Genomic DNA, 12,841 nt, shown 5'->3' with positions numbered 1-12,841 from the left:
TCCAAATCTGAATGCATCCTACCTTTTTACATGTGGCAGAGGTGCTGAAGTAAAGGGGAAGTGGTTGTAAAAAAGAAAACTCAAGGTAAGTCTCTTCTCAGTTGGGCAGGAAATAAAAATTGTTACGTCAACACGCTGGCACTGACTGCATGACTTGTGTGACTGTTAATGAGGCTAGCAGAGCATCTAGGCAAGGAAGGGATGTGATTTTCTTTTTCCTGGCATTTTCTCTCCTCACGTAGATCGTCTTAAATATTGATGTCATCCTCAGCAGTTAATATGTGTTAATATTTAACATGGAAAATACTATAATTCCAGGAATGACACCATACAAGTGCACTTCCACTGATCTTGTAAGCAAGGTGATGACCGCAACCCTAAATTTGCCTGTTCTACAGGAGTCCTTTTTTTCAGTTCTTCCTTTTGATTTCTGTCTTAGAGCAACTCAAAGAAGGTAATCTTTGGTTTTGCATCTTCTACAATTTGTCTTTTGGTCAGCAAAATTAAAAAGGAGGGGGAAGAGGATAATTCCAGTTGTGCTTTAGCACAGATACCCTAAGTTATGTGTTTGTTATTTTTTTCCTCTGAAGATCCCCTGTCGTGTTACAGAAAGTACTGGCCTGTTTTGGGAACTGTGACATGCAAATTCATGTACTCAGGCTATCTAAAGTGAAGATAGTCTTATCCTCAGAGCAGAGGCAGTTCCTCAAAAAGCAGTAGAGTTGAGCAGGAAAATGAATATTTTTCTTGGAGATGGAGCTTTCCTTTCTTTTTCTCATGTGTTGCAAATTCTTGACTTCTTCTGAAAAAATTCTTCTGAAGACTTTCTCTTGAACTTGTGTTACTTTGTTTTGCCTTTGGCACTCATCTTGATGCTGTGCCTCTCTATCTCTTCTATTAGAGTCTAGAGTAATAGGCAAACTGTGTTTGGACTGGGAGTGCAGAGATAACTGACCTGGTCGTGTTTGAGTTAACCCTGAAGAGAAAAGTTGCCTTCAGAGTCAGGTGAACCCCCAAGACAGGTTTTATTAATTTAGGCACGCCACCAGGCAGTATTACTCTTCAGTATGAGCCTTTCGGTCAACACCGTTCTTAACACTGCACAGAATGTGATTGCTGGAGAGGGTCAAAGGCAGTGTTGAAAACCTCCACATTACTCTTCATTGTGAGATGGAGATACATCTCTTGTTCACATCTGCTGGTGGCTGCATTTGTCTGTGGACCTAGCCCTGTCTTTTTGCGTGTGTGTCATCATAGAGATGGAGATTTGTTGGTAGCCTTTATATAGTACGTGAAACATGCAGGTAATTTGTTCAGCTCTTAAAGCAGCTATGTATATGATACATTGGCTTGTTACGTGGATATGGAGAAGTTCAGAAAAACTGTTGTGTTTTTTAAAGGTATATACAGTGCATAGTTGACTGTTAGTAATTAAACTCTGCTTTTAACCAGCATAATTATTTAATGCCTTTTATTATCTTCATCTTTTCTCTTGCTTTTGGCAATTATCAAAGACCTGACAAATTGTGTCTCTGCTGATGACGCGTCTGGTTTTTATTTTTTCCGTTCTGCTTACTTTTCCACTGAGTTTACTGGTAGATACGAATCTGACTCCAACACAGAATCATGAGCTGTCTGAATTTTCAGTACAGGGAGTTTTTGACTCAGCTTATTATATCACTATTTTTGTGCAGTACAGTTTCTTCCAATGGATATGCAAGGACATTGTGTACTTGAATGCAGTTTTACTTGCTTTGATACAGAATTTCTTTTTTTGCTTGCTTTTTCTGTTAAGCTTTATTACTGCTGCTAGCAGGATTTCCCAAAATAATAACAAAAAAAATTCCACAAAATTCTTCACAATTCTTTCCCATTTGAAGTACATAATGCATGTATTTATGAATAGTTTTGAATATGAATATGTAAGAATATTTTCTGCCAGTGGACTGCAAAAATGGTTGTAATTTCTTAGCAGGGGGATCAGTTTCACTGACACCTCCATGTAATGATTCACTTGCAGGAACATGTACATCCAGCAGTAGAATGAGATCCTGTTAAGTATTTGCAAATAATGCAGCAAATTATCCTGTATTGTCATATCTGAAATTTCTTTATATTGTACTGAAAGTATTGTAATTGTAGTTGTAAGAAATAAAGAGCTAGACTGTGTTCTCCTGTAGTAAGTATAAAGGGAGTAAAAAAGTTGTTTCCTTACAACATGCCAGTCCTTTGTAGCAAATAGGGTAGGGGTTATTTAGAAGAAAAAAGTCACCTTATACACATCATAATCCTGGGTTTAAATGCATTATGTATGGAAGTGCTTAGGGACTGACTTCAAAGTTACATAGGTGATCTTAATTTGGGAATTGCCTGTCTTTTGAGGGATTAACTTTTTTACATTAATAACATCCTTTTTGACTTTTTTTTTCCTGAGAGTGAAACACTTCTAGATAAAACTTACCATTTAATTCTCTTGCATTAAAGGAACTGATACCTTTCATTTGTAATACTTTGGAGTATTAATTCTTACTATTGCAATTTAAAAATTAAAATGTTTCCTCTTTCCCCTCTTCCATTATGTTTATGTATATATTTTCAGATATGATTCTGGACCAGCAGGTGGGTTCTGGGCAGCTCAGTGAGGATGTTCGTCACAGAGTACATGAAGCATTACTGAAACAGCATCACCATCAGAACCAGAAGAAGCTGAGCAACAGGATCCCAATTGTGAGATCCTTTGCTGATATTGGAAAGAAGCAATCTGAGCCTCATTCCATGGACAAAAATGGTAATGCGTTGCTTTATTTTGCATTTTGAGCTTTCAGTAACATCTGCCTGTTCATGTCACAAATACTTCATACCCACAGCTTGAACTGGGCATGATTCTGCTCTGAAAAGGTACTGTGTAAAAGTGGTACCTTTTACATGAGAGTGGTTCCTCTTATGCATTCAGTAATACAGCTGTTTAAATTTGAAATTTGGGTATCCTGCACAATTCAGGACTGTGCAGAGATATTCAAAGGAACTAGCTGAGATGTTGGAAGCAAGCTAGCTGTGTTACTGTGCCATTCTGTCCTGAATAATTGGCATGGCGCATTATTCCCAGTACAGCACAGCTCAAGTACGTTTGTGGTGCTGTAGGCACTCTGCAATCCAAACAGACTGAGCTTGGGCATCTTTGCACAGTGTTGCTCTGAACTGTGGACATGCTCCATTAGTGCCAGAAATGTGATATGACTATTTTTGACTTCTGTTGACTATCAGGGCCCGTTTAGTTAAAATGTAATGAATTGTTGGAATAGTTTCTAAATCTTATGACAGTGTATGTATTAACTAGTGTTCAACTGGTGCTTCAGATTTCATAGTTGAGTTTGAGGGGTTCAAAAATGAGAAAAACATTTTCAAGTTGACACTGTTGGAGAAACGCCACAAGAACTGTACTTTGTTCTTTCAGAAAATCACTTTTTGCAAAATCACGTTCATGAAAATGAGAGAGCACGTTTTTCAAGTGGTTCTACAGTAAAATATTGGCTTAACTTTTTTTTCTTGCTTTTAACAGAAGCCTTTATAAGCTGTACTGTTTTATAGGTTAATCTTAATGAAAGATCATTTCTTATTGCCCCTTCCTTATTTACATAAACACAGACCTGCGTTGTGATACTTGCAGCCAAATTTTGCAAATATTTACAATTAATTCACTAGAATTATACATTGCAGAATTACTGAGCCTCTGTATCCAGTATCATCACAATACCCACAACATTTTTGTCTGAACACCATGGAACTATAGTAACTCTTACTGCAGAAATCACCTTAGCTTTAGTGAAATCTCAGTCTCTTCTGCTGTCTGTCTGGTCCAGGGCCCTGCTGAGCTTCTCTGTCACCCTGGGAAGTGGGAACTGAGGAAACAGCTGAAGCACAGAGAAGGCGCAGGGTGCAAGAGGCAGCTGTGTGCTGCAAGACCTAGGGCAGGAGGGGAAGGGGTAGTACTGCGTCTGATCTGGAAAAAGGGGCTGTTGGTATGAAGATTAACTTTGCTTTCAAGGAAGGACCTCTTGTTTCAATCATTGCCATATAAAGTTTTAATAGATACTTCTAAATTGAGCCGCTTCCCTGGAGAAGACTCAGACCTAAAAGGCAACAGGTAACTTAATCTGAAGAGGATACTAAATAGAAACACATTAATCATACCAAAATATAATTTTAAGAGTAAGGAAAAAGTAATATTTATTAAGATGTGTTTGATTATGCATATGGATGCACAAGAGTAAAAGTAAGTAGGGTGATTGCCCATCCTTTTTAAGGCAACTTTCCTATTGATTTGTGCAACTCTTGCTGATGACTTTAAACAAATATTCAGGAGACACTTAAGAAAGTTAATACTATAATGCTCCTATTCCTCAGTTTCCATAGGATGCAAGATGGGCAGGTTGCATTCCATAAGCTTTTTGTACTATGTCTTACATAACAAATAAGCAGTAGGTCTTCTTAAAAAGACCCCTCAGGGCAAGCTGTGAAAGTATCATAAACTGAATTTCAGTAACTTTCTGTGTCTGTTAGTGGAACTGATGCAATAATTCACTCCAGAAACATCTCACTTTAGCCGAAGTTTCTTCTGGGAACCTTCATATCTCTATCTAATTCCCCCCAAAATAGATTCTAATCAGAAGAGCATCTAAGTCCATATTAAACACACTGATTTTTATATACTCAGTGGTTAAGTGATTCTGTAAGTAGACACACATTCTTATGGGTTTTCATTTGTGCTTATTTTGCAAGATGAAAAACTACTGAATTCTAATTCACGTACTTATGTAGGGATGCCTCAGAGCACTCTAACCTCTTGTTAAAAAAATCACTTAGTCACTTTCAGTATGTTAATTTGAATTAAGTTAAATGCACCGTAAACAATACAAAATAATTTTATGAACATTTATATGAAGGTACATCAGCTTTTTATCTAAATTACAGTGAAGAGTTCCAAACGCAGTCTTATTGAACACAGATGTCTTTTAATCAGTTTGAAGCATTGCTCTTCTACTTGCATCCTTTAAGTGCCAGTGCACATTTGGCAGTCTCCTGCATTGACCTCTTCAAAATAGATGATAGCCCTGTGATAAAGCAAAGAAGGGTTGGTTTAGTTTATTTTGAGTTTCTCTCTTACCATCCATTGGCCTGTTACATTAAAAAGTCTAAATCTTATCTTATTGCCTGAATTGTGCTAAAATTAGTATTAGCTTTAGAAGAGGAAAATTCAGTCTAAGTGTTTGGTTTTAAAAGGAGTCACAGTTTTTTCCCTTTTCAAGACAACAGCAAATAAGCAGCTCATGGGCTTGAGTGGCAACTGTCACCCCAATATTCCAGGATTAAAGGAGTGGGGAAAGAGATGATTCTGGCGAGGTGCCTGATCTCAGGCACACTGACTGCTACCTCTTCTGGCATACTTTCTTTAACCTGGGTAACTTGCCATAGTACGTGGTGTGTAAATTATGTAGGAATCTACACTGAAATACTCAGCTTTCAGGAATTCTGCTGTCCTTAGAAGCTTGACCAGGGGTAGCAGCAAGGTTTCTGATAATTTTCTTCTGCTCTTACCTCATGACCCAAATGCTAGAGTTCAGCTAGAGTGTTACGCTTACTGCAGCTATATGTTTCTTTTTAGATTGCCATGGAGCTTGTGTAGAAGCTTCTCACAGTAATGTGAAAATGAGTTGATAAAATACAACTCTGGATCAGGTGAAAGCATCTAAAAGAAAAAATCAGCTAAATATGTGTAAAAGAAAAATACAAAAAATGCATTAAAATAGTAAAATATTTTATTATTGCTTTTACTTTCTGGATAAGAAGCTTAACTCCTAGAAGACTGCAGGGAGAAAAACAGGTCATCTCAGGTACTACTGATGAGCTTGCAGCTCAGTTCGCCCCTATCAGAGATAAGAGTTTTCAGAAACAGCAAGTGCCAGGAGCTTTAAAAGGGCCACTTATTTGTCCCTGTTGAAACGAAGCAGGGGCACTTGGACACTTTCTGCAAAAAAGGAAATTCTCAGTTTGGTTAAATTTGGGTTTAGTGTAGACAGTTTAACTGATAACAATCCTTTGCAGTCTGTAGTTTGTAAAATAGGTGGTTCAGAGCCAAAAGTCCTTGCCATCTGGGTTACATGGTACAGCTGAGGATGCAAAGCCCCTTCTTTGTCCAAGATGTTGACTATGCTACCTTATCAATGTATTGATTTCCAGATATTCAGGAGCAAAGTCTGAAAATGGAGACAGAAACTTAAATTCAGTATATGGCTGTACTGCTGACAGACCACTGTGATATCTTTGCTGGAAGATAGTTGTACATATGTTCTCCCTCCATTTTTTCTTTGTTTAAGTGTCTGTCAGACCATCTAATTAATTTGCTTTGTATTTAGTAGTATTATCTTTTGTTTACAATGGCTTTTCTTCACATCCTCTGCAGGGCTAAGATGTCAGGGTGCTATGGATTTACCATGCATTTTTAATGCTGCCATGCTGTGTTTAACTTTCACTTTTCATTAAGCATCAAAACTGTGAGAATTAAAAGCCTGCTTTTGATGTTCCAATAAAAACCGACAGTCAAATTTGGCATAAGAGCAGGAAAAATTATTTTTTTAAAAAAAAGTCTAATTTGACACCAAATACCCAAAATAGAGAGTGACGAGTAATTTAACATAAATACTGTAAAAGGCAGGTAAAAATAAGATTCTTTGTTATTAGTAAATCATCTTTAGAAAGTTTGGTTTGTAAAGCAATTTAACTTATTTTTATTGAGATCAATAGGTTTTCCACTCTGATACATGAGAGCTGTGTCTGTAAATTCCTATGACATGGTCTAAAAAGCTAAAGACAATTGCAAATATACAACACCTTTCTATTATTAGAGGAATGCTAAAATAATTTCATAAACCTGTCTCCTTTTATAAAGGGTTCTGCAATTCAGAATTTAAGTGTGCATGGCATGGAAAAGTAGCTGATTTGATGAAAATGTAGTTAGGAAAAGAAGTTTTCATCATGTAGACATTTTTTGGTTTTTTGACTGGCTATTTCACTATTAGCCTAGACTTCAGAGTACTTGTGTGTGTGTGTATACATAACAAGATCTAACAGAACTTTTAAGGTTTAAAGTTGAAGAGGAAGGAACTAGGGGAGAGGAGCATGGCAGGATGAGTGACTTGTAAATTGTATTTCCATGCACTTTGCTGAAGTGTTCTTTATCTGTAATAACATGATCTTGTGCCCATTTTCTTTCTATACATATGCCGTTTATAACTGCTGCTTCTCCCTTGCTGTCAGAGCAGACACGTTATTAGTGTAAAAATTACATTACACCACACATCATGTCTGATTTTGAGAAATGCTGAAATTCCAAGGGGAGGTTTATCAATATGCCAAAGAGCTTGAAGAGAGCAATGACATGTTAAATTGTGGACCTTCAGAGTTAACAACATTAGCTGCTGGAGCAGTTCATTTTGATATGTTCTTTTTCAAGCCTTTTTCCAGTTACTTTGTTTAGCATGATGGGCTGGTTTGGACTTCTTTGTTTTATGACAATATGAGCACACGCGGAGGTGTTTAAGACTATGCTTGGGTGTCTAATTTAGGACAGTATGCTTTAGTATCCCAGCAAGTCTAAATTACCAGTTACATGATGGTGTTTGTTACTTTCCTCAGTTTCCTAATCTCTCCTAAACAACAGTTCAAGCATTTATGCCGTAACTCAGAGCTAGCTTACAGCATGTGAAACTCTGATGTCAATATGACCGCACGGGGAGAGACGGATCTTACTTGGAGCCATATGAAAAGGGTGGCATTCCTACATACGTGACCATGTTCCTTCGTTTTAGGAATAAGTCACAACATATGCCATATGTATACCCAAATTTTCTGGCAGTATTGTATCTGGATCAGGTGGATTGCTCCAGCTTTCCTTGAAGAGAAGGCAAATTCAAGATAGTTAATTCTAGCTTGTATTAATTGATGCTCTATTTCTTGTTTTATGTTCTTATCAAATGTATATATTTTAATCAACTTGTATTGTCCACAGGTTTTTATATTATTAAAATATAACTTGTTTTTAGGAACATTTTCATCTGATATTTATTCTTTCTTTCTCCACATTTCCTTGTACCCATGATAAAGTGTGTAATCTATATGTATAAAACTGTATCATTCATCTTTGTATTTCTTTATTTTGCTCTTTGTTGTGTCTGTCTCTAACAGGCTCATCTCATCTCTGTATCTTCCTCATCTCCTATCCTTTGGGTTCTGTAAACTCCCTGAAGGTTCAGAGGTAGTATAAATACCTATTCTTGCTTGGGCTTCAGATCATTTCAAATGTACATCCGTGTCTTCATCTCAGTTTCTTGACAGCATGCAACTTCTTGCTATAGTGATTAAAAAAATACCTCCGGCCTTTGTCAGCAGCTGTGGCACACTTAAGAGAAGCTTGTGTGGAATGATGTTCTGGGGGGAAAAAAAGAGCTATTTCTTAATAAGTTAATTTTCTTACATCAATTTGTAAAACTGCAAATCATAGCATTTTAGTTAAAACTGCATGACTTCATGTGAATTATGCTTGAGATTCAGGCCTAGCATTAGAAAAACAGGTAAAGTGACTTCTTCCTCATCCTCTTAAATTATGTATTATTAACGAGCATCAAATCTGCTTGCAGTTACACAGGTACAAATAGAGGGACATGATTCTCCACCGATTTAAAATGTTATGCATCAAGAGGCCTAAAGGTACATACACAATTCAGCCTGCAAAGATGGTATCACTACTCTATTGTATTAGAATTTTACCATATACTTAAGAAAACTTAGTGTTTTTCAATCCTTGATTTTTGGTCTGGACAGTGTATCCATTTAGATTTGGAAAATTGATGACTAGTTGCAGTGAAAAGCCTGAAGATTGTTATAGCTGACTTCCAAATCAGGTTTTTTTTCTGAATGGGAAGAAATCTATATGGTCTAGACAAATAAGCAACTCATTTTCTGATTCATTTTCCTTTGATGTGTCAGTTGCATCCAGTTTGTTTCCATTAACTGTGATTTGTATCTGAATCCATTGTTCTCGGTCTTTGTCATTGGCATTCTAGAGACCTCTTGGATTTTGATTAATAAATACAATATACATAGTTAAATGTCTTGAGCTTTAAATTTTAGAGAGTAAGAGTATGTTGCATGTGACATTAATTTATTGGGACTATTTATTTTTTTAAAATTTGGCAGGACTAATAATCTGAAAATGCTGAGCTGTATCTGCAAATGCAAACTTCTATTATTGTAACAAATACGGACCTTGTTTTGATAGATTTTGATTTTTAAGTGGCTTGGCTTTGCATGACAATATTTTTTTTGTGTGAATTCTTGCTCTAGTCAAATCTCTGACAATTTCACATTATGTGAAAAAAACACTCATTCTTTATGTATAGTAATTTAAAATACGATTTTAAAAACTGTGCTGATACTGACTTTTTAATACATATATAAGCCTTAACACCCATTTTAGTGTGGTTTCATCTGTTAGGTAGTAAGTTCCATTGTATTGTATGTAGGCTGGATATTTCAATGATACCACATTGTGCATTTATTTGATACCTTAAAAAATCTGACTGGCTGTCTCATGAATTCTCAGAGAATGCAGCTCTTCAGATGCTTTATGTAGATGGACTGCAGGATACATCAAAGCTTTTAAACTTTAGATTTATAAGGACTCAAAGTACTACATTGCACTCTTAAAAAATAAAATACTGTATTTACCACATACAATGTGTAAATAAACATTTTGCTTGAGAGAGCGGAAATAAAACTGGCAAGGACAGGGCATGGAAGAGCTGAATAAATGGCAAAGCTGTTGCTGCTCTTATTCCCTATTATAGGAAGTTGATGGTTTATGCCTTCACCATTCTTTCCAGCTTAAACCCCATATTGCCAACTCAAAGGAGTAATAAACCATCACAAGTGTTTTTCTCAGAGCAGATATTTAAAGCCTGGCTAGGGTTTGGTATTAGTTTGTGTTTTGTTTTGTTTTCTTTTGCACATAGTGCTTTGAAGACTCCCATACTATAAAGATAAAATTTTGAGAAAACTTGGATTTAGTGTACCTGTATTCCAGAGACAGTTTAATGCAGTGGTGACTGACATTTTGGTGGAAATCAGAGAGGAAATACTGTTTTTGCTTGCTTGTTTATTTATTTTAGTCTAGGTGTGATGTGACAGCTCCCCTCTTCATTCATATAGCTCTTTAAGTGATTGTTGCTTCATGAGACCGTCGTGGTGCCAATAAGTGTCCTTCATTCAGAGAAGACAATCAGTTGCTGAAATTAAAAGTGACTTGAGGATAAAGCACATAGATAGTTGCCAACATACTTTAGCAAACTGAGTGTTTTTAATGACATTGGAAAACCAGTGTAGCATGATGATGCCAGTGTTCACTAGGTTGCCATCAATATGCTTTTGGTCCTACCCCATTGGGAATTACTCATGTGCTTAACAATATTCACCCCAAAGACATCTTCTTTTAGTCTACATTAAATTATACACAAAATTAAATTAACTTATGAATTTTTGTGGCTTCATAGCTCAGAAGTAGAGGAAACTACTGAATATAAAAATAACCATGTAGCATTGCAGTCCTGCTCCTAGGGAGAGGGCCACTGTAGCACTGTACCTACCATCTAGTGCAAAATATACAGGCATGTAACAAACTAAATGTATATAGGAGCAAAAATCTCTTCAAAACCCAGTACTTTTTGTCTTACTTTTCTCTTGAAGGGCCACAGGGAGACCATGTTTGAGATTTGTATTTTACTGACTGTATTGTTGAATAAGAAACATGAATTCCTGCAGTGTGTTTAAGATGCTCTTTAAAAAACTTTCCCCATGACTTGTCGTGTGACAAGTGAAATGACCTGTCTTCTTTACCTTGTATCTTTGATTGTTATTCAATACAGTAAAAAAACGAAACTTCTTGTTCCGAGATCCAGAAAGCTGTCTTAAGTTGCACAGCTATTTAAACATCTCTTACTGCCTCAAGGTAAAAGTTGTGTTTTTTCAGATTACTCCAGCATATGGGTAAATCAGAGTTTGAGGTCTTCTGTTGGCACAGAAAAAGAACATATGCTATTCTTATAAACTTCATATACTTACTGGTTGTGGCTTTTATTTCCTACTATGTATATTTTTGCATATTTTTCTCCTAAAAGTGGACTCAATGTTTAAAAGTTAGCCATTAGACTGTTATGCTAATTGCTTAGAGGCTTTTGACACTCCCTATTATGATGTTAAAACTTTAGTATTTATTACAGGTGATCCATGCTCTGATTCCTTTGTTTGTCAATATTTTTATCTCCTTGGCAGATGTACCTGCTCTCATTTTCTTGAATTTTGGGGTCCAGAAAAAAAAAAGTATGGATGTAAATCCCTAATTAGCAACAGAAAGATAAGAAACTACTATTTCTGTTGCTTTCCTGTAACATCTTTATAGCACAGTATGTATATTAGTATGAGTAATTATTACAAGTATTTTCCTTTATGTAGATCCTAAGGCTGCTAAATAAACAATACAGAAAAAAATTACAATGTGAAGTATAGTAGGGGGATACATAGTGTAAAGGTGATGATGTGACAATGATGGAACTCAGTGTTTTTTCTGTAAGTTCTAAGTAAACCAGACAAATTGAATGACTGTTTATAAGCATATTACATATTTAATAAATTCTGGCTTCCGATTTACAAAAGTTGTCTCTCATGACATTTAGAAATTACTAGTCTTTTTTTTAATGGTAATTCCTTTAAGTTACATTAATATGTTGTTTCTGAAATCAGTCCTTTATTCTTGTCATATGTAATGACACTGTTCTAATCCTGAATTATTTTTAACCTGCTTGGTTAGGTTAGCATGCTTGTCATGTCTGTTTTTTTGCCATTCTCTGTTTATTTCACTCTAGTGCTGAACAAACGCCCTGATTTCTATTCTTGTTTTGATCTGTCCTTGTCCTGAATCAGAGAGAAAATGGAAATATTTACATTTTTTAGGTTGTTACATTTAATAACAAGGTTTCTAGCAATACATTTTAAAACATTCTGTTCCTGTACTTCCTAATCAAAATGAAATCTCTCTGGCTATGCTACCAGGATGCAGCACAAGAGTCTAAAAACTGTTTTGTGTCATGGGAGATCTGCCTAGTGGAAAATGAGATGTTGATTTTCATGAAAACCAAGCCTTTCCTTGAGCAACTGTTTCAAATCGGAATTCATGACCAGACTTAGACAGGGATACTGTAGTGCTCAGCTGTGACAGAAGCTGGATACTTCAGTCTTTTGGCAATGGTTGAGGTACTCTTGCAGTCTCTTGTCCTGTTCAGACTGGATCCTGCTAAGCGCTCTTGTTTCCTGGCTGTGGCTGAGGCCATGCTTGGACTGCAAGCGTGTGTCACGGCAGTGTGAGGGGACACACCGTGGCTTTCTGAATTGCCCAGACAACGTGCCTGGCTTAGGACTTTCTGACTGTCTTCATCTTCAAGTATCGTGAACATATGGTCTTTGTTACTGTGCAAGTTTAGGTTGGTTTTCACCAGAACCAATGTTTTCACATCATCATTTCTCAGTCATATGAGAGAGACTTTATTTGCTATGGAAACAAATATATGCTGGGCACGAGATGCTGACTCTGGGCCAGTTGGACTCTGTAGTTATTCCTGGGTATGTGTTAGGGCAGTAAGAGATAGTTGGCTCATAGATTTGGTACTTCTTCCTGTACTTGGTTGTGGTGTTCAGAGCTGCCTGCGGCTCCTGCCCTGCCAGGGAGGGAGGAAGA

The 12,841-nt window shown here is 36.5% G+C and overlaps 1 protein-coding gene across 1 annotated transcript in view; it reads left to right on the top strand.

Annotated features, from left to right (window-relative positions):
• SLC4A10 (solute carrier family 4, sodium bicarbonate transporter, member 10) overlaps positions 1–12,841 on the top strand; it is a gene marked incomplete at its 3' end in the record, with an annotated part of 55,747 nt that overhangs the window by 915 nt on the left and 41,991 nt on the right. The window contains exon 2 of the mRNA XM_009701879.1: positions 2,600–2,788. Coding sequence (XP_009700181.1) covers positions 2,600–2,788 — 189 coding nt within the window. The remainder of the gene's footprint in view (positions 1–2,599; positions 2,789–12,841) is intronic.

Source organism: Cariama cristata, unplaced genomic scaffold (assembly GCF_000690535.1).
Source record: "Cariama cristata isolate BGI_N322 unplaced genomic scaffold, ASM69053v1 scaffold45586, whole genome shotgun sequence".
In the NCBI taxonomy this organism is placed as follows: Eukaryota; Metazoa; Chordata; class Aves; order Cariamiformes; family Cariamidae; genus Cariama; species Cariama cristata.
The sequence above is the reverse complement of the archived record's forward strand: the minus strand, read 5'-3'. Positions and strand labels throughout refer to the sequence as shown.